The 24,489-nt window shown below is 44.6% G+C and overlaps 1 protein-coding gene across 4 annotated transcripts in view; it reads left to right on the top strand.

The window, feature by feature from the left end:
- JAML (junction adhesion molecule like) overlaps positions 1 to 24,489 on the top strand; it is a 25,666-nt gene extending 1,177 nt beyond the window's left edge. For 3 of the 4 annotated variants that reach the window (XM_008513490.2, XM_070624934.1, XM_008513489.2), the window contains exons 2-12: positions 698 to 798; positions 912 to 1,047; positions 5,322 to 5,384; positions 7,699 to 7,853; positions 9,209 to 9,434; positions 12,915 to 13,027; positions 15,407 to 15,644; positions 18,488 to 18,620; positions 20,676 to 20,736; positions 21,966 to 22,052; positions 23,987 to 24,489. In XM_008513490.2, the coding sequence (XP_008511712.1) occupies positions 5,330 to 5,384; positions 7,699 to 7,853; positions 9,209 to 9,434; positions 12,915 to 13,027; positions 15,407 to 15,644; positions 18,488 to 18,620; positions 20,676 to 20,736; positions 21,966 to 22,052; positions 23,987 to 24,079 (1,161 nt within the window). In that variant the 5' untranslated portion in view covers positions 698 to 798; positions 912 to 1,047; positions 5,322 to 5,329 and the 3' untranslated portion in view covers positions 24,080 to 24,489. Of the gene's footprint in view, positions 1 to 73; positions 512 to 697; positions 799 to 911; positions 1,048 to 5,321; positions 5,385 to 7,698; positions 7,854 to 9,208; positions 9,435 to 12,914; positions 13,028 to 15,406; positions 15,645 to 18,487; positions 18,621 to 20,675; positions 20,737 to 21,965; positions 22,053 to 23,986 lie in introns of those variants that run through there. The other variant, XM_070624933.1, reaches the window with a different exon arrangement.

Raw genomic sequence — 24,489 nt, 5'->3', positions numbered from 1 at the left:
CAAGCACTCATCTCTGAGCTGTACCCCAGGAAGAACCTGCATAGATTCAGTGGTGCACTGGAGCCAGCTCACACAGCAAGAGCTGATTGTTGAATTTTTAGGAATTTTGTGAGCCAATTGTTAAACTGTTGGTAGCTTGAAATAGGCTGTAGTGGGAGTATTTATATAAAATGCTGGCTTACCAGCACACCACTTCTCAAGAACTGTGTAGCATTGTTCTTGAGAAGAGCAAGCATTCAATGACTTTTCAAATGATACAGGACAACTTGCAAAAAACAGGTATGCCCATGTTTAGGTCAAGCCTATCCAGCTAAGGTTGAAGGAGTGTACACTGAGAACACTTATTTTGAAGTGGTGCCTTAAAAGCAAAAGATACTTTGAAGTGAAGAAGCTTTGAGTTCCTATGTAGGATGTCCAAGTCACCCAAGGGGTTCTTTGGAGGAATGAAGTGCTACCTGTATTCTGGAAATGCTGATGTCACATGGTCAGAGGAAACTGACATGTGTAGGTGGTGAGTTGGAGGGCTGGGCAGGCATATCTTTGGAGCAAATGTTAGGTGATTGCCTGGCTATATTGCTTCTGTGTGTTGAGAGACAAAAATAAGGGAGGTTGCTATATTTTAAACACAGAGCCAAATATTTTGTGTCGATCTTAAATTTATTGTATTTTGTTTGCATGGGGCTGATTTCTTTCTCAGTAAATGTTTGCATGATGCCATTCAAGATCCCAGCCTCAGAAAGCTGCTACTCTAGAAGGGGCAATGACACCACAGAGGTCTGAAATGTGAGGCTCTCCTCAGTAAGTTGAATTTACTACCTTTTTAGAATGAAAGTGTAAATACAAATTGGGTAATGGGCCAGATGACTGAAACGAGAACCTTGATTTAGAGGTTCCTGTTTATGTCTCTGCAGCCACCTCAGAAGGCACGCATTTGGTTTGTTCTGAGCCTGACCTCCTGTGCCGGCAGAAGTCTCTTCAGTAGGACTTGGGAACTGCAGTTGAGAGAGAGTTCAGTGCATTGCTTCTCCTGAGAACGCCTCATCTTGGGTAAGCGATTGCTCTGTATTTCTTAAGCAGCAACTTGAACTTTTCTCATTCAGAAGGCTTGTTCTGAAGGTGTTAATTTAGTGGCAATCCTTTTGGACCTCTGCAGGAGGACTGTCATAAAGAGTCTAGTGGGTGCAGTTTCCCTTTCTGTAGTGTAGAGCAATTTATGTTAAGATCCTCAGAGAAGAGGGGAATAAGGTTTGCTCTAATAAAAGAGTGAACGATGATGATGATGATGGTGGTGATGATGATAAGGCTTTAGCTTTTAAGTTGCCTGTGGCTTTAGGTAGAGCTGTGACTAGCTGTCTTGAACTCATGGTAGGACTCTTCCTTCACTGTTTCTCTTCTCCCAATCCTAGACAGGCCAATATTTCACTTTAAGAAGTCAGGAACTTAAACCTCCCAAGAGAGCTAGGCGATTGTCCATACTTGTCACACCCTCTGCATAGCCCTGATCTCATGGAAGACTGATGTAGGATGGTGTAGATATAACCCAGTCTGAAGGAGGGAGCAGGAGCAATGACTTCTAAGGTCCCCTTCAAGTAGAGGGTTGAGCAATGTAACCTAGACTGTGTTACAAGGAGCCATGTAACAGACCAGTCTGCATTTAATGATCTTGGAAGGAAAAACAATGCATTTTAAGAGGTTCGTGCCTCCAAGTGGTTATGTGGACCATATTCCTAGAAACATCTGAGAGCCTGGAGGTTCACAGCCATGTGTAGTCTGCGGGGACTTAGCATTATGAGTGGAGCAGGCTGTGTGAGTAAGGCAAGGTGTGCGCTGGTCTGTTTGCTCAGTAGTTGGTGGTCCTTACCTGGGGCGAACATTGACTGAGAGACAACACCTCTCCCTTATTTTGTCTTCTAATATGGTAATATTTGGGGGTCATTTTCACATCCTGTGTGGTAATCTCTTTGTCAGGAGTCTCTTTTCTGAAAATTTTTTTCTATCATAATGGTGCCAAGGGAAACAGTTCCTCTACGTTATTAGTAATACGAAAGATGATCCTGATAGTTGCAACTCCCCAGGAGTGATGGAAGATATTTGCCAGGAATTATATTGTGAAAGAGCTGTGAGCTCAGCTTAAAACATTGAGCCAACATATGAGCTAATTTGCCATGCAGAATTATCTCAAGAGTATCTGCTGAGGAGATAAATCAGTGTCTGGAAAAGGAAGCGGGGCAGAAATTGAGACTTAAATGTAGTCTATCATTATCAAGGTGCTTAAGGTGCATCTGAATGCCTTGGTTGGATTTTTAAAGACTGAGATTCATTTTATATATATATATAAAATTCAGAATTTTATGAATCAGATTGTGTGTGTGTGTGTGTGTGTGTGTGTGTATATATATAAATATATAAAATGGACGTTTCTGGAAATTTGCCAACTGACTAGGACATTGAAACTTGACTAGAGTGTTCTTGGCCCTGTTAGGTGTTATTAACTCATCTTGACAAGTGGTCACTAGACTCTGACCCTGGGCCTCCCTCTGTGCTGGCTCTGGAGATGCAGTGGCACATAGGTACAGCTCTTGGCCTCATGTAGCTTATAGTCTGCGGAGGGTTGAGGGTGGAGAGCAAGACTTTAATCAAGCAAGCACACAAATAGATAATTAGAAATTATGACAAATATGCTAAAGGAAAGATAAATAGTACTATTGAAGCATGTGGCCAGGACCTGACCTGGGAGGGTGGTTCAGGAGAGGTTTCCCCGAGGAAATTACTTTGACCTGAGATCTGAAAAACAACCAGGTGTTAACTAGGTGAAGCAGGTGGGGAGAGCATCGGTCAAGGGGAGCAGATCCATCTTGTTTTGATGAATGGAGTTCAGAGGAGCTTTGCCCGAAAACGTTGATGACTTTCACAAACTTGGAGGCACAGTGCAGTGTGGTAAGGAGACAGGCTCTGATCCAGAACGCCTGGGTTTGAATGCTGGCTCTGCTGCTTGCTATGTGTTATTTGCATATCAACTACTGACTTCTGGTGTGCTGCTATATTAATTCAGGGGGAGAAAAAGTGTGATCCTCTGATGTTGAGGATGAGGTCCAGGGAGATTGAATGATTTCCCAAAGATCAAAGAATTAGTTAATGGCAGATCTGACCTGGGAAGAGAATTTTTTAGAAGTTCAATTCAAAGCTTTTTCTGTTGAATCCTTGCTTCTCTATTCATTCACAGAGTTCTAACAGTGCATTTGAGTATTTAGGAATGAAAATGGGTATCTTCTATGCATCAGATTGTTTGAACTTCTCAGAATTTGTTTGAAAATGGTTTGGGTGTGGCTCTGATTGACTTGAGTTTGATAACTGGATTCAGTCTTTTTGGGGTCACTGGTTCCTTTTGGAATAGAGCGGTGCGGTTGCAGGATATCTAAGTTGATTTCAATTTGATGGTCATATTGGCAGCAACCAGCCCTTACCCAGTATGCATATGCCAGGCACTTTACAGGTGCTGTAGCACAGGCATGGGACACTCATAAACAACACAGGCATGGTCCTGTCCTTGAGAATGTAGACTTAATGGGATTTGGTGTTAGACACATAAATCAGTCATTTCTCCTCCGTGCAAATAGTGCACTGCTTTGGGGAATGTACGAGAGCTCTTTGCTGGGCAGAAGAGGGAGCACAACCGACTCCCAGAGAAGAATTCATCCTGAACACTGGGATCTCAGATGTCCCAGATATAATGAATCAAAATTATGACATGCTGTAAAGGAAGCCCTTTATCATGCTCACCCATGTGTGAGTGGGGTGAGGTGGGCGTCATGGAGCAGGAATAGGGCTGTGGCTATCTTGAGAGAGATCTGTGTTTTCTTTAGATGTACTTATGTTTGGGGAAACTTAATGTGACTCTTGGTATGTGTGAGTCAGTGTAATTATTACCTACATTGTCGTGATGGGATTCAAAATTGAAACTTAAAAGTTTCCAGTTCATTCTGATTCATCATTTGCCATTCTTATAAAGGTAGAAACTCAGACCCAAAATCTTTCCTAAAGCTACAAACTCTTTTGTATCTGACTTTTGGGTTACAAAACAATAGGATCTTGTATGGTAATGTTTTCTATTTTTCAAAGCACTGTCATCTACGTTATCATATTTGATCCTTGCATTATTATCCCCATGTTGTAGGCGAGGAAACTGAGGTTCAGCAAGGTCAACAGACTTCTCTGCTAAGTGGGACCTAGGGTAGGACCTCCTTGAACAGTTTGACCTTGATTTTCCAGATGGAGGCCTTTGTTGATTAGAATACAGGTAAGGAATCTCTTAGGTAATCATCTTTTACAAATTAAAATGGCCACCATAGGTCCTAGACTTGCCACCAGAGCTGGGTAGGGTACTGTGATGTTAGTGCACAAACAAGCCCTTTGCTCCAGCAGGTTCTGAGGCGGGATTCCTCCAGTGGTGGGATGTTAGGGGTACAGGGATCATGGCTGTGAGCCACAGCAGCGGGTAGGAACGTAAGGCTGGTTGAATTTGTATTTCCTTGGAGTTTGGGTTCTTGGGTTTCGTTTAGAAAATTGTGGGGCACTGTGTAGAGCAGTGAATCCTTTCCCAGGAGCTGGGGGATGCAGTGAAATTACTACCACAGAGATGATACAGACGTTTAAAAAATACTTTTGCCCATGCACAGCCCAGTTTTCATTCTACCCACACTGCCCTCCCTAAAAAAGTTTAAAAAAAAGCTCACTGTGGACTTTTCATGTGGCTTCTTTGTGTCATAGAGCCTGGTGAAAGCCTTAACTGAGTTTAAAATTTTCCCCTTATTTGTGTATCTCCTTTCCCACATGTCTTGAACATTCTCCATATGTTTAAAAGTAGTACTTTTAATTTAGTTGGAGAGGTAGGTAAAAGTTTAGGCTAAGTATCCTGTAGTCTTTTGTTTCTGTGAAACTCTCAGATTGTAGAATGTCTAGGGTTGTTATCTCAAGGGTATCCTGAAATTATTTGCTTTGTTTCTCTTGAAAAGCGACTTTCGTCTAATCTTCCCTTCACAGCCAATCTAAAGAAGCCCCAAGTGACCCTCCAAACACTTGTCTATTTTGTTTCATCATAGCAGTTACTAGCATCTGATATTTTCTTACTCATCCATTTGCTTCCTTTTCCCTCCATCTCCGCTCCCATGCAAACTGGATGTGAGCGGGGGCCTTGTCTTTCTGTTCAATGCTGCGTCTCAGCACCTCAGACGGAGGGTGGCCCCTGGAGGCACCGCTCTTGGTTTGTTAAATTAACAAATTTCTCTTGACACTATTTTCTAATTTTTTTCTTTTATCTTAAGACTGAAACATGGAGAGCGGAATGTTTTGCCTGCTGAAACTCATCCTGATACCAGTGTTATTGGGTAAGTAGAACCAAGGGACCAAGGCGGGTATTTGGTTTCCTGTATGTCTCATGCATTTTTAAAAGCAAATTTTGTATATTTTCATTTCCCCTTGGTTTGTTGAAAATGGAAACCCTAACCTGGACCTTCATAGTTCTGCTGAAACAGCTGTTTTAGAAGCCAGAGAGCATACTCTTTCTTGGAAAGCTGAATCTTTGCCTGTTTCTGTAAGAAACTGAATGCCTTAGGGTCCTTATTGGGTGTTCTAGGACCCTCCTATGTGAAACAAAGAAAGTTTCCCTCTGGCATTCCTGCACTTTTAATTGTCATCTTTAAAACCACAGTTAGTCTCAGATCAGGAAATGAAATTACCAAAGAGAGTCCCAGAATCCGTGTCATTGCTTTCTGGCTTTAGCCACGCCAGCCTTCTCGCGGTTCCTCAAATGCACTGAGCTCTTTCCCAGTTCTGGGTGGTTTCTTTTGCCTGGAGCCTTGTCTCTCTGCCTCACCCTAGCAAGCCTTCCTAGCATATCCTTTTCCTTCGGGTTTCCCCTCAAGCTCCACTTCCTTCTCCAAAGCCTGCTCCAGCTGCCTCCTCAGACCAGGCTGGAGTCTCCTGTGCACGGGAACCTGGGTGCTCGGGGCTGCTGTCTGTTGTTCATCTCCACTTCTTTTGCACTTTTTCATCCTTTTTCCCCCCTCATCTTTCTCTGTATCCCATGGACATAGGTCTGTAGGAAGGATAAATTAATTAGGGTTGCTCTCATAGCCTTTCGTTTTTCTCTGTTACCAGCTTTTTGATTGTGCGTGGTGACCTGAATGCTGACTCAGCAAAGCACATGAAAGAGTTGCCTTTGCTCTAATTCCAGGCAACAGAGAGTGCGCACAGACACGCAGACACACACACACAGGCACACACAGGCACACACACACACACAAGAAATGTATGTATTAGAGAATTTTTTTGTCACGGAAGCAGGGTTGTCATGATTTCAGAGGGTATTTAGACACTTCCCCAGAGGTCTGTGAAGCAGCCTGCAGGATTTTGCCCTTCTGTCTGGAGAGTTTACAGTCCAGCCCTGTATGTAGGGGCGTGGTGGCATCAGGGGTTTGTCCTTCTTTGTGGAGAGGTTTTCCTCCTCTGTCGGAACGTCTCGTTTTCTTCAGCCATGTCTCTGCAAAGGTTACCTGTCAGGCCTAAGTTTGTCTTCGCTTTGGTTGTTGCTCTTACTTTCTGGCAAACCTTCATTTAATTCTACATACAGTGCTCTTAATATTAAATTAAATTAGCTTTTTTATGTCTTTAACCACACGTAAAGTTGCTCAGTTCTTCCTTACGGGAAAATTCCAAATCGTTTTTGCAGCTAATTTTGATTCTTTCAAACTAATTTCCTCCAAAGGGTTTAGAGTTCATGTTTTCCTTCACATCTTCCCTACTGTGTGTGCCTGCTGTTGGGCAGGAAGTTAGCTCTCTTCTCTCAGGGCAACAGCTTGGATGAAAAGACTGGCATATTTTCTGTTTATTCTCATATGTGTTCACTTGGCTCTTTTTTGGTATAAACTGGCCAGCATCTAAAAGTGTCTTTCTTAATGTTGTTGTCTCTTTGCATAGAGCATATCTTGTGAAAACAGAAATAGCCATGTAATGCTTTTCTCTTTTAGTGAAAAGAGAAATTACTTGAACAACATACAGCTAGTGGAGTGGTACCACGTATGCAAACAGCTAGAGGCCGAAAGGCAGAGGCTGATGGCAGAGCTGGAGGGGGGAGGCAGGGAAAAGGCAAACCCAAAGGAAATTCAAGGGGAGAGCTGTGCTCTGTATTGGCCTGTTTACACGGACCTGCACTATGGCCAGAATCAGCCACCAAATTCAGAGATAAGCTTTTGTAAAGGAATTAGAAGGGAGAAGAGGAAAGAAGTAAAAATATCTGTGAATTGGCTTTTCAGATAGGGAACCCATGGGAAACTAAGAGGAAGAGATATCCCATTTCCTGTATATAGGTGTCTAAATTCTTGGCCTGAAAGGAGGGACTTCAGGGTTTCTCCTCTTTCTTTAGAAAGGAGGTTGGGGAAGGAAATTCTGGAAAAGGGGAAGGGACGAGCTAGAACAGGAGTGTTTGGCATTTATGGAGTGTGAAGACTACAGAACCCTGCTGACTTGAGCCATGTGGGTAACTAGAGGGTGTTCTCTTACCCTTGGGAATGCCAGGCTACTTTGTCCATGTTGGGTCATCTGGGGGAGGAGTATGTGTGATACTTGATGATTAATACTGATTTTTTTTTTGTTGAGAGTATTTGTCTAAATGACGTCTCCTCTTGCCTTTGACTTCTATAGATTATTCCTTGGGCCTGAATGACTTGATTGTTTCCTCCCTTGAGCTAACAGTCCATGTGGGTGATTCAGCCCTGATGGGATGTGTTTTCCAGAGCACAGAAGAGAAACGTATGACCAAAGTAGACTGGATGTTCTCATCAGGAGAGCACGCCAAGGTAACAAGGAAGAAATATTACCTTTTGGTAGAAGCCCCTGGCCAATGGTGTCAGGACAGTGTGCAGAGAGGGAGAATCAGGTCATCAGGTGTCATGAGGTGGCGTTGCAGGAGTTTGGGCTCTGGAGCTTGTCAGAATTGGGTCTCTTTCTAGCTTGGCCACTTGGCTGTACAATCAGCTGGGTGAGTTACTCAACCTCGCTGAGCTTCAGCTTACCCATCGGTGAAGCTGAAGTTCATTATCATAGTGGTAATGCTTAACTTTCAGGTCATTGAGAAGCTAATGGGAGACGTGCACATGAAGTTCTCTTTGTTTCTTTTCTCTATTTCTGCCCTTTGTAGAGTAGTGTAGGTGGGTGAAAGGGGTGATAAGGGCGAGAGAGCATTGGTCTCGACGGAAGAGTTACAGCCTAGGCGTAAGAATGATGTCACAGTAATCTTTTTTTTTGAGAGGGGAAAGATTCTTTCAGCATTCCATCGCCCCATTTGTGTGCTGGGGCATCATCTCTTTCTCCTTCATGGCTGCTTGAAGTGTTGGGATTTGCAGATGCAGCGTGGCTGAGTGAGGGTCTTTCCTGGGAGCTCTTTGGAGTAGGAAAGAGAGTATTAAGCCTCATCAGAGATTCTATGGAGATACTTGTATTCAGGATCATTTGTGAAATCTGTCCTAAGTAATGTGTTACTAACAATATAGTCCCAATGTTTGCAAATGAAATATTGTTTTTGTACCTCAGAGCACGTTATCCCTATAATGCTACTCTCACTCAATTTTTCATTACTATTTATTACTGTAAGAGGGATAGACCCATGGTATAAATAGAAATAAAAATTCCTAAGGGCTCCCCCTCCCAGCCGGTAAACCATTTCCTGTTGATGCCTCCTCATGCCGTATGATATGCTGCCTGGAGGAGGGCGGAAAGGAGAGGAGTGACAGCCACCATGCCGGGAATTCTCACAACCACCAGTCTGTGGGATTGTGTCATGCCTTGGAATGCCATATAATCCAAGGGCCATGGCAGAAAACCAGGTGGAGTTGGGAGATGGTTTTCAAAGGTTGTGAGTTTGAATCCCCAGAGTGACCTTCAGAGTGGGTGTTACATTTTACCTTAAACTGTAAGAAACGAAAATGTGTGCACTGTATTTCTCCATTGGTCTTTGTAAGAACTGAGCCACAGAGCCTTGTGCAAGTTAGCGTATTGCCTGGCACATCATTATTATTAACTGGGTACCAAGTACTTTTTGATCATGATGATGATGATGACTATGCTGTCTCCACATAACAGGGTCTTTTGAATCCAGACTCCTAGGTCTTGTGTCACTGACTTTAATTTTCGCTGATGTTGTGTTGCCCTCCAGGAGGATTTTGTGCTATACTATTATGCCAACCTCAGCGTGGCTGTGGGGCGCTTCCAGAATCGTGCGCACTTGGTGGGGGACATCTCACGCAAAGACGGTTCTCTCTTGCTCCAAAATGTGGAAGAAGCTGACCAGGGAAACTATACCTGTGAAATCCGCTTTGAAATGGAGAGCCAGGTGTTCAAAAGAACAGTGGCGCTGCATGTACTGCCAGAGGAGCCCAACGGTACGTGAATGCTGACTTAGAGAAGGGCGAAGGTTTGACTGCAAAGAGGAAAGTGAATGGACTTTGTTGAGCAAATGCCAGCCTTTTGGCTAGGTCCTTACCACAGAGGGAGTCCTCAGTAAACGGTGCTCTTTAAATAGAAATAATGAGATCATTATTTTATTATTACTTTAAACATATTTCATCTTCATGAAAATGCTGTGAACGAAGTATTGTTCTTTTCATTTTACAGATGAGGTACCTGAGCCTTAGAGAGGTTAAGCGACTTGCCTCAGGGCACATACTTATTAAGTGGCATATTCAGTACTTGAATCCTGGCGCCTCTGTCAACAAAGTCCATCGTCTTTCTATTATACCCTGACACCTCCCATCAGTTGTCCACACCGATGCCACGTCCATATTTCATAGGTCCCTATGTTAAGTGTTCTGGGGGATATAAAAAAAAATGAGCAGCTCTCTCTAACTTCTTGGGGCCTCATTTTCCCGTTTGTAAATGGAGGGAGTGGCTTCTGTAGATTGGTGGTTTTAAAACTGTGCTCTGTAGGACCCTTAAGGTCCAAGGGACCTGGGAGGCCACACAAAGGCTGAGAACAGATCAGGGGGTTGATAACGGCCTGGGCAGGTGGGACCTCAGGCTGCCACTTCCACTGCAACCAAAGTCCTTTTCCTTTTTCTAGTTTGATTCATTGGGCTGCCAGGTAAGATTTTGTTTGCAGAAAGAATGCTTCTGCTTTAAAAAAGATTGAAAACCACAGAATTAGATACATTCTTTAAAAGTGTGAGATAGGAGAAACAGTCTATGGCTTCAGGAAATCTTGCAGTCTGGTTAGAGAGCTGGAATCTGGACCCTCCTCTCTCCACCGCCTAGTTTAGGTCCATTCTTTTAATGAGCCCTTTGGAACAGCCTGTCCTCCTCTTTGGTGACACCTGTTCAGCTGTGTCTTCCCTCCTCACCTGGGTCTGTGTTCTTTGTCCCCTGACCAGCCTTGGGCACAGTGCCTGGCACAGAGTAAGCAATCAATAAACATTTGTCGAGTGAATGAAATTCTTGAATTAGTGTCCCTCACTTGAATCTGATTTCTAAAAAAGGAATCGTAGAAGGAATTGCAGAAGGTGGCCTCTGGCCTCTCTCCTAATTTTTCCTACTTTTTTCAATTGGCATTTTTCTTTTGATTCCAAAGCTTTGGTTCTCTAGGAAGAGGAAATGAATCAGCTGCCTGTGTTCCGCAAGGATTGTCTTTGGGCAACTGCTTTCCGCTTCGTCCTCTGATGCCGTGATCGAACACTTGTCCATACAAGCATGGCCTACAAATTGGGTGCCTTCTTCTGCTTAGAAGAGACACAGAGGGCACGAACCAAAAGGAGCCAGTCTCGAGAGTTGAAGAATCCATGGAAACAGGCCAGAACAATTTTAGGGGTAGTCAGATATTTCCCCAGTGGCCAGTGGAGCAACTTGTATTTATTTTTCCTTTCCAGCCAGAGTCAGAATAATTCCAACTCCTAACAGTTTGCCTGTGGCCAATGGAAAGTTGTCCAACTTGTTTCATGGAGGTTGTCTCCTCCCATGTGAAAACTCTATCTGTGCAGTCGTTTATAATTTTCTCTACAAGGTTGCCCCTCAGTTTATAATTTTTCTATGATTACTACTTCAATTCCTTTTTTCATGGTTCTTATTTTAAATACGATAGACAATATTCTGACAAATGAAGATAATATTAACTTCCTGGACCTTTGCTCTAGAAGCAGCCATCCTCTGCTTATGTGAAAGTGGTATAGTATAGTGAGGGAGAAAGCCTGGGCTTTGTTTTCACTCAGGCCTGGGTTTGAGGGCTGGCTCTACTTTTTACTGGCCATGTGGCTTTGGGTTCTTTCGCTTTCTTCCTCTGTAAAGTGGGAGAGAATAGTGTCTATCTCAAAATATTGTAATGACTAGCTGATAGACTACATACACGGTGTCTAGCATATGTGCCTCATGTGCTGAAAGGACTCAGAATGTTCAGTCATTGTTATTGCATTTAAAAAATAGAGTTCAGTTCTTAATGTGCTGATGGATTTAGAGTTTCCTTCCCCACTGGAATTCTTTGGAGTGAATTTTTATTGCTTTCAAAATAATTCCCTCCATGGAGTTTCAAGTTCATAATATTTTCTTTTGCTTTCCTTCCATTGTGTCTCTCTCCTGCTGGGCAGGAAGCTAATGTTCTCCCAGGAAAACAGTTTGGATGAAAAGGTTGGCTTATGCACTGTTTGTTCCTTCATGAGCTTTGCTTAATGCTCTTTTGAAGGAACTCTGTCCAGTTAAGACCTAGGCGTGTGTCTCCCTGAATGCTAGCCTGCCTTTCATTTCTTTTTTTTTCTTTTTTTTTTTTTTTAAAGATTTTTTATTTTTTCCTTTTTCTCCCCAAAGCCCCCCGGTACATAGTTGTGTATTCTTCGTTGTGGGTTCTTCTAGTTGTGGCATGTGGGACGCTGCCTCAGCGTGGCTTGATGAGCAGTGCCATGTCCGCGCCCAGGATTCGAACCAACGAAACACTGGGCCGCCTGCAGCGGAGCGCGCGAACTTAACCACTCGGCCACGGGGCCAGCCCCTGCCTTTCATTTCTTAATTGACTCTCTGGTTGATCTGAAAAGAGCATTACTGAAAAATCAGAAACATCTTTCTAATTGTTTTCTTTTCCAGGGACCTCTTGAAATGACTTATGTAGTAAACATGTGATGGGGTCAGCTGCTTATACGAGTAAGCAGAGGGAAGAGCCTAGGAGTTAGAAAGCCAGAAGCAGGGCAAGGGGCATCTGGAAGAGGATGAGGGCAGGGATTAAAATGGAAACAAAAGTCAAGAGAAAAGCTGTCTATTTTCTTGGCCTAATTAGCAAAGAGTCCTGTGACCTGTACTGTAGCCAGAACTGTCCTAAGCAAGTCCTAAGACAACTTTGTAAAAAGAATAAAAGAAGTTGAAGAAAGTTACTCTTGATCAGTTTTTCAGCTGGGAGAGCCAGTGAGTTATATATAAGAATGAGAGTTATATAACTTTCCACTTCCTGTTTATGTTAAGCAGATGTGGACATCTAAGCTGGTGAACAGAAAGTAGGGGGCTTCAAGATTTTTCATACTTTCTTTAGTATGAACTTGGAGTTTGGGCTCATGGGAGAAATTCTGGAAAATGCAAGGTGAAAGGAATTAAAGGGAACCAGAAAGTGTTTCTTACAGTATGAAGGCAGTAGGACCCCTCAGATTTGATGTATGTGGGCAGGTAGAGGGTATTCTCTTAGCCTGGGGGTGTCATTTGGCTTGAGTGAGAGGCCTCTGAGACCGTTGTCCACATAAGATCGTCTAGATCATCTGTGGAGCAAATGTGCACAGTATTTGGAAGTGACATCGATTTTACTGCTGAGAATCTTTGACCAAACATTATCTCTTCTAGAAGTTCTTTGACTTCTATAGATTATACCTTAGGTTTGACTTGATTTACCATTTTATCTCCAGAGCTCGTGGTCCATGTGGGTGATTCGATTCAGATGGGATGTGTTTTCCAGAGCACAGAAAAGAAACGCATGACCAAGGTAGACTGGATGTTCTCGTCGGAAGGGCACGCCAAGGTAACGAGGAGGAACTGTCACGGTGTAGAAGCCCCTGGCCGATGGTGGCAGGACAGTGAGGGGAGAGGGAGAATCCGGGTGTCACGTGCCGTGTGGTCGTACTGCAAGGGCTTGGGCTCTGGAGGTTGTCAGAACCGGGCTTCCTCCTAGCTCGGCCGCTTGGCTGGGCAGCTTCAGATTCCTGGTGGGAAAAATAACTCTGCTGAAGATGATGAAGAAGAAAAAGAAGAGAAAGAAGAGAAAGAGGAAGAAGAAGAGAAAGAAGAAGAAAAAGAGGAAGAAAATGTTTAATATTTACGGTTGTCAAGATGCATCTATTTGAGATAGTCCGTGTAAAGCATTTGTACATGATTTGGCCACAGCATTTTAGTTTCCTTCCTCTTCTCCCTTCTCTTTGTGGAGTTCATGGGAGTGTGTGTGTGTGTGTCTCGGGGTGGGGGGGCGTGATTTGTGTGGCTTAGCCAGGAAAGCTGTGGGCTAGAATAAGAATGTAACCATTCTTATTCCTATGTGGGTGAGTTATCTTCTGTGCCCTGTTGCCTCATTTGTGTGATGGAGGGAACTGTCTTTGTTTTCATGGATGCTTCAGATGTTGGGAGTAGGAGATCCTGGGGACCAGGGTGAGGAGTATTTCATGTGACCTCTGAAGCGGTAACAGCAAGCGAGTTCACTAGACCAGTAGATGTCAACTGTGGCATGGTGATGTACTTGTGGGTCAAGATGTGTTGTGAGGGACATCCAGGTAGCTGATTGTTAATAAAAGTTAAGGTTCAAAATTTACAAAATGTTTAATTTTTATAAATTAAGACATTTTCCAGGTCATCCCTTAAAAAATTCATTTGTACGCACTTGATTCCTATATGCTGTCTGAGTGGGTCAGAAAGGGTGGCGTTATGATGGAGAATAGGGAATTACCTCTAGCCTCAGGTGTACCTCTGGGAGCTTGAGATGCATTTAAATGTCATCCACCAAGTGAGTCGCAGCAGAAAATAGGATGGGAGTTGACATTTTGAGTTGTGAATTTGAATCACAGGAGACAGGAGGTTGGGGGCCAGGTCTTCGCATTCATCTTTGAGGTGGTATAGCCAGGCCCATTTCCTTTTCTTAAAAGCTTTTTAAAAATAATAATGGTTACATAACTTTGTAAAAAAATTCCAATACTTATTCATTTAACAAGGATTTTTTAAGCATCTCCTATGTGGTGGACCCTCAAAGCCCTTGCCCTGATGTGGGACTTACAGCCATGGTGGAGGGAGATACGTGGTAAAATAAAGAAGAAATAAATACATCATATGTCTGGTAATACTAAGAGCTATGGAGAACAGGAAGGGAGGGTTTGTGGCTGTTATTTTATACAGGTGGTCAGAGAGGCCTCATCAAAAAGGTGACATTGGAGCAGACATCTGAAGAAAGTAAGAGAGTGAACTGTGTGTATGTCTGGGGAGAAGAATGTTCCAGGCATAGGGAGCAGCAAATACAGAGGCCCTGAGGCCAGTACTCAAGGAGCAGCAAGGAAACTGGTGTGGTTGGCGTGACCCAAGTAGGTGAGGGAAGAACAAGAAGAAGATGAACTCAGAGAGGAAAAGTGGGTGGGGCAGATCACGGAGAGCCTTGTCCTTTTAGGAGAAGTGGGGGCTGTTGGAGAGGTTTAAGCAGAGCAGTAACATGATTTGACTTACATTTCTGAGGCTGGCTTTCATAGCTGGGAGTAAGCAGGGAGGCAAGGAAGGAAGCTCTTTGCAGGAAGCCAGGTGAGAGACGGGGTGGCCTGGACCAGAATGCTGACTGTGGAGGAGGTGAGAAGTCGCTAGACTTGAGATATCTTTTGAAGGTTGAGGTGATAGATTTGCTGGGGCATTTTAGATGTGAGTTGTTCAAGAAAGAGAGGAGTTAAGGATGACTCTAAGATTTTTAGCCTGAGTATCTGGAAGAAGGTGTTGCCATTTCTTCAAATGGGATGGACTGGAAGGACCTGGTTTGGGGGAAAAATTTGGAGTTTGGTTTTAGACATGTTTCAGGTGCCTATTGGAAGTCCAACTGGAAATGTCATAAAATGAAAAGGTGTACTTTTGCTTTTTTTGCTGGAGAAGTGCAAAAAGTGAAAGTCCCTCATTCCTGCTTTCCTCATCCCTCTCTTCAGATGGAAGAGTTGTCCTTTGTTTGGTGGTGTCCTTTACAATTACACGTGCCTGCACACTCGTGTGTGTACATGACCTCTGTTATCTCATACAGTCTGATAGTACCTGCACTGCCTGCACATACAGTGCCTTGTGAATCCTGGGAGCTCCCCCCCAACCTTCCCTGTGCCCGCCCCCTCCCCTCACCCCTTCCCCCTGCCCCAGTCCTTGCAATCGCATATGTTTTGCCTTTCCCTTCTAGGAGGAGATTGTGCTACGCTATCACCCCAAACTCAACCTACCTGTGCGGTACCCCCAGAACTGGAGCCGCTTCCAGAACCGTGTAAACCTGGTGGGGGACACTTCCCGCAATGATGGCTCCATCCTGCTCCAAGGAGTGAAGGAGTCTGACAGAGGAAGCTACACCTGCAGCATCCACCTGGGAAACCTGACCTTCAGGAAAACTTTTGTGCTGCACGTGGTTCAAAAAGAGCTCCGAAGTATGTAGCATTGGTTAGGGAGGGATGAGGGACCTCGTAGCTGGTAGGCATGGCCAGGACTAGGGTGGCCAGAGAGGCTCCTAGGGTGCAAACTTTAGGGAAGCATCACTCTCAGGTCCTGATCCTGTATTTGCACGACCCTGAGAGTGATGCTTCCTTAAATTTAGTACCTTAGGCACCTGGCTTGCCTCACCTAGTTCTGGCCCTACTGGTAGGTCAAGGAAAAAGGAGCTAATATTCAGTCAGCACGAGCCCTCTGCCAGACCTTACTCATTGCCAATAGAATCTACCACTTTAAAGATACAGGAGCTCAGAGATGGATTGGAATTGATGTCCAAAGTCATTTTCACTTGGCTTCAAGGGCGACACTGTATGCTCTGTAGTGGAAGGGAAAATGATCCTGAGCTGGCGAGAGAAAGCAAAGAACAGAGAGAAAACAAGAAGGGACCAGAACCAAAAATAAAGGAGTTCTCTGATCAAAGGTTCCGTATTCTGGCAAACACTGTGCATTAAGGCCAGTGGTTGCAGGAGAATAAAGACTCAATTGTGTTGACTGAGAGAGGTTGATAAGTGAGGGGTTAAAGTTAAACCATAACCCAGTTAGCAGTCAGGATGTGGCCTGTGGACTTTGCCTTTCGCTAGGGCCCTCAGGGGTTGGCTTTGGTTAATTGGGGACAGGAATGAGGTGAAGATGGAACACACCTTGATACCTCTGGCCACAGACTTAAGTCTATGGAGACACCTTATTGTTAACAGCAACCAGGCCCAGTTGGAGAGGGAAGCAGGACAGATGGATTTCTTCACTCTCAGAAGTCTTATCTCCACTTCACAGAGAAAATACAAGCCATTAGTGGGAGCTCATTCAACTTCCAAGCGCTCCCTACCCACAAACTTCTACATTTACCCCCATCCTTATCTCTGCCCTGCCGTCCTGAGCTGCCTTCCCTTCTGGGCTTATCCGAACTCCTCTAGCACGGGTGGCATTCTCTCCTTCTTCTCAGGAACCTCACAAAATGGCTCTTAAGCTCTCACTTTCCATCTGCTTCTACCTTTCAGCTTATGAACACATGCCACTCTTCTGCTTACCTTGGGTCCTTGTTTACTTTAGCTCTCCTATGTCTTTATTTTCCTTAAAACAGCTTTATTGGGATACAATTCACATACCATACAATTCACCATTTAAAGTGTACAACTCAATGGCTTTTAGTATATTCAGAGTTGTGCAACCTTCACCACAATCAATTATATATTTCTTTCTTGACATAGCCAGATAGCTTGCTAAAGGACTGTATGTGGTGCCGCTTGTCTCATCTCTGATTAATTCCTCAGTGCACCACAGTCTGGTTTCTGCCTCTACCTCTACTCTAGCTTAGATCACCAATGGCCCTCTGATTGCCTCTCCTTGGCCTTCTTTACCTCAGTAGTATTGGACACTGTATTCTCTATATATCCAATATATTCCATGTTGGACACAACTCATCTATCCATCTCTATCCATGCATCAATATATTCCACAAGTACTTCAAATACAACATATGCAAACCTACCCCTGCACACCTCTCCCCGGCCCATCTCCTCAACCTCAGTTAATGGCACCACCATCTACATAGTCATCTAACTGGATGCCTGGGAGTTGTACTTGATTCTTCCGTCTCCCATGACCCCTAATCTAAAAGGTCGACAGGTCCTGTCATTTCTGTTATTGACTTTGAATCTGCCTTCTTTCCGGTCCATCACCAGCACCTTAGTTCTGGCTGTCTTCATCTCTGTCTTGGACTGTAGGCCTCTAACCAGTCTCTATTTCATTCTCAGCCACTGCTTTCATTCTTCATGCAGCTATCAGTGCCATCTTTCTAAATCACAAATCTGAACATTCTCTTCCATTGCTTAAAATCTTTCAGCGGTTTCTTCCATTGCCTACAGAAAAAAAGCCTAACTCCTAGTTGAGATAATCGAGGTCCATCCTGTTACCTGTCCAGCCTAATTCCATACCACACCCACAAATGCAACCTTTGAGCCAGACCCGTGGAATTAATTCTAGTTTCTTAAAGCGCCATCCTGTCAGGCCTCTAGACCTTGTGCATAATGTCCCTTCCATCCTTGCCCGTATTGTCCGTCCAACCATCTTGAGGTTTCCTTTAAGACTCAGCTTAAACTTTAAAACTTTTGCTGACGAATTCTCATTGTCTGCTCCCCATGGAATTGGGTACCCTTTTCTCTCTGGCCCTCTGTACCCTATATGGACTTCTATCATAGCACCTGTAGCAGGCTATGGTTTTCTGTTTACGTGTTTGCCCCTTTCTTGAAGACAGGAACCATGTGTTATTTGTCTTTGTATCTTCCATGCTTAGTGATATCTGGCATCCAGGAGGTGTTTGATGTGTGTATTTAGAATGAATTTAGGAAATGAGTGAAGGGGCTACCATATGGGTGGAAGGGCCTCTGAAGGTCTTACTTGATGTCATGACTCTGGGGCTGAGTGTTGTAGCGTACATCCTTTTCAAAAAGATCACTTTCCCAGGGAAAGATCAGCAGCCTCTAAAATGTCTGTTATTTCTATGTCATTTGGTAAACTACATTTTAAGATAGATTGTTAATGTAAAAGTAAATTCTACTATCGGTGAGGTGCTATTCTATTCTCTTGCCCACCTTAGCAAGGGGCTCAGACTTTGGTTTTCAGTCTAATGGGGACAGCTGGCGTCTCAGTGTTTCAACATGTGGTGGAGTCTGACCTTTTCCCCCGACTTCCTGACCTGGCTGTTGCTGCGTGGTATAGAACTGGTGGGGCTGTCAGCTGTTTTCTGGAATATGGAGGCCCTCTCATTGCCTTTTCCTTTCCCAAGCATTGGTGACCCCGGAAACCCTCAGACATGAGATCCTGGGCGGTAATCACCTGGTGATCATCGTGGGGATTGTCTGCGCCACAGTCCTGCTGCTTTCTGTTCTGATATTGACCTTGAAGAAGAGGAATAAGAGGTACAGGGCTGCTCGCACCTCGTGGGTCGGGAGGCTGGAGGGGCAGAACCACCTCTAAACTGATGTAGAAGAGAGCGATAGGCCCTAATTGTGCCATTTTCACAGCAGGGGGCATTTTAAAACAGAACCATCTGTGGTTGTCACATTAGACGTCCTCTGTACAGTGACCCCGCCCCCTTTTCTCACAGTGCTCCTGAAGGGCCTTGCACATTTCACACCGTCCTCATTCGCTTTGGTATTTTACAAAGATTACCAGCGCTTTTACAAATGGTGATCTAAGTAGAGCATAATTAAAAGTATAAATCTTATGCAAGAACTGTAGTGGTGACATTTAATGCCTGAGAGGAGTGATTTTTGAATTATCTTCAATATGCGCTTCATATAGAAGCTCAGATCTTGAGGGTTGTCAGTGGCTTTCTTTGAAGGATCACATTCTAATTATGAGAGGCTATTTTTGAATGGCTGACCTTAGGTCCTAAGTTATTTATTGTTGAAGTGTGTTTTTAAAGGCTTGAATTTTATCAGTAGTTCTCCCAGTATCTCAGAAATGCCCAGGTGCTCTGACTTGGGCACTAGTGTTTCATTGCCTGTTGGCAGGTCCATGTTCCTCAGTTTACCCAACCATTGATGAAATGTGTTGGTAGGGCAAATTGACTCTTGTTGAAATGGTGTCAGTGGGAGAGGGCTCCCATTAAGAGGAATGCTGACTTTGGAGTCTCCTTTCCCTTGGCACATGGATTCTACAGAAAGTGCTTGTGCCTGCTACATTTGTGCTTCCACTCCTCAGGGGCTTCCTGACTTGGTTTTGAACTTGGTTGGCCTCTCCGAGGGTCTTTGCTCTGGGCATGCTTATAGCACTGAATCGAGAGTTAGACAACCTGGGTTCCGTATCAGCTCATTTCCCCCCTCTGGGCCTCAGTTTCCCTCAAAATGAAGAGTGGCATTTCTGTGTCTACTAGTTTATTCTTAAAAAATCAGACTGATATGCTGAGATTTGTGCATAAACATGGTCACTGTAGCCCTGGTTGTAATTAAAAATTGAAATCATCCTCAGTACCTGTTGGAAAGGTGATGATTCAATGAATCAGTATTCCATTCAATGAAATACCCCCAACCCTGTATGTAATGACATGGGAAGATGTCCCAGGAGTGGTATGATAGAATATATAGTACGATCTCATTTTTATAAAAAAGAAAATTATATAATGCTCACTTAGCAAATATACTAATATCTTTTGTGTGAGTGTACTCATGCTTGCATTGAGAGAGGTTTGGAAGGATCATTCTGCAATATTAATAGTGGTATTTGGGATAAAGGAGAGGGTGGGTCCCATGAGGGTAGGAGGTTTACTGGACCTTCAGCTTCCAATTGCCTACATTTATGTATTATTTGACTTATTTTACAGTGAGAACATACTACATTATAATCAGAAAATATGGTTAAAATATTTCCACTTTGAGACAAAAAAATATAGCTTCTTTTCTAGCTGTAACTCTAATTTTCTTTAGCACTACCTTAGGCCAAAGTAGAAAGAAAGGACGTATGTTCAGTGGCAAATGGTCAAGAGATCAAAGGCCATGGGCTGGGAAGCGGCCAGACCTCACAGCTTGGGGTGTTTGTGGGGATAATTCTGCTTGGCCTCCTCCCTGGGAGAGGCCAGGAGCCCTTTGAACTGGTGTCTGGCTGAGCTTCTGCTGCCCCCTGCTGGTTCAGCTACATCTCCTTAGTCCTTGGAAATGGTAAAATCGAATCCCATGGCCCCTCTCTATTAATTCACCCAAAATTGTTATGGGCAGAAAGTTGTTAGGGTGACAGTAGAGAAGTTGAAGCTGTTTTTCAGCCCAGACCCTCTCTAGAATGTCTTTCTGCTCTCCGTTAAAGCGGTGCACGTCTCTGATTTCGAGGGGAGCTGGGCAGCGCTGGCTGTAGAAGTCTAGCGAGACCAGCTCCTCCTCTAGGGTCTCTGTCTTCACAAAGTTCTGGGGGTCTCACGTGGGCACCCTTCAATATTCAGTGCTGGCTGGCTGATTCCACGTGCTTTTCATGCCTTGCAGTTCAGAAACCTCCACAACTGTGGTAAAAAGCCTGGAGAACGCAAAGAAGGCCCTTCCAGAGGTAAGAGAGGAACTCTGCCATTTTGCTGCTGTGCCCGATGAGGGCGAGGTGTTTACTGCTCCAGAATCAAGGTGGTGTCATTGTTCCTGTGAACTGTCTTACTCATCGTTAGGTCTTGTCATGCAGGCAGCGCCTGGCACAGAGCAGGGGCTCAGGAAATCTATCACTGAAATAAGAGCCCCAAAGGAGGGAGTAGGGCAGGGCGGGGTGGGCCAGCCCAGCATGGTCAGCACAGCCTTGTGTAGGGCCCAGGAAAGAGCACTGGACTTGGAGTCAGAAAGCCCCTGTCCAAGTGCCACTCTGCCACCTCCCTGAGCCTTAGTGATCTTATCAGTCAAATGAGGATGAGGACAAACATATTTGCCCTGTTGTAAGGTTCAAATAAAATGATATGCAAGTGCTTTGTAACCTAGGAAGCACTGTGTAAATAAATATACAGGAGAATTATGATACATTTGGGAGGGAGGCGAAGGAGTTAATGATTAAGATGAAATATTTGGGGACCTTTAGAAAGAGAGGACCAAGAACTTTTTCCTCTTTATTAGCTCGTGACGCAGCTGTAAACAATTGCTACTGGGGACTGAGAAAAGGATTCATATCCTTGAACTCCTTTCTCTTTCTTTCTTTTTTTTTAACTTTAAAAAAATCTTCTTCGAATAACTTTTAAAAATCTCCTTCGAATAGTTACCTTTCCATCTTTGGGGCTGTTTATGACCCAAGAGAAGGATTTTCTCACAGCCTGGTTCAGAAGCCCAAGAGTTTGTCACTGGGGGAATCACAACGTACCCCCAGCCTCCAGATCTGAGGTTCAGTGAGGGCTGTCCCTGCTACGTGAGCCTTCTGAAAGAGACGACAACAATTAGCTGCTCATTAATGCCATCCCGCCATGCCTCTAATTAGGAGGAAATAACCACAGAGTACAAATAATTTGGCAAGATAAGGATTCCGTGCTGCTATCTAAAGGCCCCTCCAAACAAAGATTTTGGCTTTTGAAGCAAAGAATTAGATTCTTAAGATAGTGCTCTTTGCTGATGAGTTGATTTTCTTAATTTTCGGCAACGCTGAGGACTGAATTATCATTCTTGATGATAGTTCTCTAGTTCTCCATACCGTCTGAACCTATCGGTTTTGGTGGTTGCTGCCCTGTGAGTAGTAGTGAATGGCCTTTTCTCTGGCATATAAGATTTGCTGATTTTTAGAAATGTTTGTACCACTTTTTCCCCCTTTAGAAACACATTTACACCTCAATAGCTACACGAGAGGTGATCGAGGAAGAAGAATCAAGTGGAAAATCAGAGGCCACCTACATGACCATGGTGAGAATGTTCTGGGCCCAGCTGAACCAGGTGTCTGGAGGTGGGAGAGGGAGCTGGGAGGGATATTTCAAACTCATGGGTGGTGGACATGGCTAGTCACCTGAGAGGTCACCATGCAGAGGCCCGAGATTTTTCTGAGCAGTAGGACAGTCTGAGAAGCTGAAGCTCTGCTGGATAGAAGAGTCATATTGAACTTGCCCTCATACCCAGTCTCGAGTGATAAGGCCCATTAAAGCCAGAGATGACTGACTTTAATGGTGGAAAGAGGCGCCTTCATTGGGGGTTGGCTGTCTCCCCCTCATCAGCACAACCCTGGTTGAACACAACCTAATAAAGAGGGAGCTGTAAGATCCATGGACAAGCATTGTGTTGGAAGGGATAGTTGTCCTTCCTCTCAAAAGGCCCATCCAACTCTTAGATTTTTTTGTTCTGTGACTTGTTATGCCTTGACATAATCTCACTGCCAGGGAGGCTGCATGCTGAAGTCTGCGTGATAATATGGAGTCTGATTCCTCCTTACTCTCTGCTCAACTCCCCAGGGAAGTACAGCACTTAGAAAAGGCAGCTGGCGTGTAGTGAGCAGGGGTCAGGGCAAAAGGAGTGAGCTGGCAGTGGACACGATGCTATTTGTAGACTGATGATAGGCGCCCAGGCTGTGAAGGGAGCAGTGCTCTGCTGGGTACAGGAAGGCTGGCCTCCTCTCTTCGTGCAGTGATGGCCTGTGTTTGTTCCTGCTGCACCAGCACTGACGACACATGACTCCCAGATGATTGCAGCAGAGAAAGGTTCTGCCAGGGAAGTGTGCCATCAGAGACCTGGCCTGCTTCCCCCAAGAGAAACGTTAGCTCCGCTCCCAAGTTGCAGTTGAATATGGTCAGCCTTCTCCCATTATTGCCATGTGATGCTACAGTGACTGCCAGGCCTCCTCCTGCCTCTCAGAGACCTGCTGACACAGCTGCACTGTGGCTACTGCGGAGTGTGTCACCCCTCTGGTGACGCTGTTTGCAGAAAGTCTCGGAGGAAGAGATGACATAGGAGTGAACTTTCTCCACAGCTACCTTCCCCATGTTCAGTGCTCGGGTAGAAACTCTGCAGAAAACAGCATCCCCATCCTCTATAAGACCCAATAAAGTGGATGTGATGAGAGGCCAGGGCTGCAAACTCAGAGGCCTTCAGAGGCCAGTCAATTATGTTAAAACACTGTGTGCTGAATTAAATAAGCTTGTGGGTGGATTCTGGCCTGCAGGCCGCTTGAGACCCTAGGTACAGAGATGTCATCCAATAGGAAGCAGGGGTAGCAAAGAAACTTTGAGTTTTCTACTGAATTGATTAAATTTACTGAAATTTACTGAAGGGCACCATGCCATGTCCCCTTTCTGAGGCTGCACAGCACAGCAGTTCAGATCACAAGCTTTGGAGTTGGGTCCAAATTCTAACTCTGTGATTTAGAAGTTTGATGATCTTGAGCAGGTAACTTAGCTTTTCTGAGCCTCAGTTTCCACATCCTTAAAATGAGAATAATAGTAGCATAGAGGTTGAGTTTGCACACTCCGCTTCCGCAGCCCAGGGTTCGCCGGTTCGGATCCTGGGCACTGACCTGCACACTGCTCATCAAGCCACGCTGTGGCAGCATCCCACATAGAACTAGAAGGACTTACAACTAGCATATATATAACTATGTAAGGGGCTTTGGGGAGGAAAAAAAAAAAGAGTAAGATTGGCAACAGATGTTACCTCAGGACCAATCTTCCTCACCAAAAAAAAGAGAAGGGAATAATAATACCTACCTCCCAGGGGGGGAGGATCAAACGCGATAGCACATGTGCAGTTCCGAGCTGGACCGGGTCCACAGACAGAGCTCAGTGAGTGGCAACCACTGTGATTGGAATACTTCTCACACTTGTGCTTGGTTTCTTTCTTCCCTTCGCCCGCAGCACCCAGTTTGGCCGTCTCCAAGGTCAGCACCAAGTAACCCACCTGAAAAGAAGTCAGCTGGAGAAATGCTGAAAACAGAGCAAGCTTTTTGAGAAGAAAGGCGAGTTCCCTTCATCCTTGCCAGTGGCAGACTTTCTGTGCATCCCTAGTCGCTGTACCAGTTATTGCAGACCCCTCGTCTTCCCGGTTGTCTTCCTGCCTCATTGCTCGGTCAAAGGGCTGAAGATGGAGGGTCCGGAGCCGGGCAGCAAGACTGGACAGCTCTGGAAGAACAGGCCGTGCTTGGGGGTGGGGAGCGTGGACTTGCTTCCTCTGGAGTGGGACCCTGGCCCTAGGGACCCTGGCTGAGCTGCTGCAGTGGCAAACACTCCATCGGATCAGAACCTCCAATTGCATGGTATTCTTTATGGACGAGTTACTGAGAAGAATTGCAGAAATAAAAACCAACCCAAATGATTCCTTTGGCAAGTTATCCCTAAATAAATGTGGTTTGTGTAAATCA

This window comes from Equus przewalskii, chromosome 6 (genome assembly GCF_037783145.1).
Source record: "Equus przewalskii isolate Varuska chromosome 6, EquPr2, whole genome shotgun sequence".
NCBI lineage: Eukaryota > Metazoa > Chordata > Mammalia > Perissodactyla > Equidae > Equus > Equus przewalskii.
Note: the sequence above shows the minus strand (reverse complement) of the source record. Positions and strands in the feature narration are given on the sequence as shown.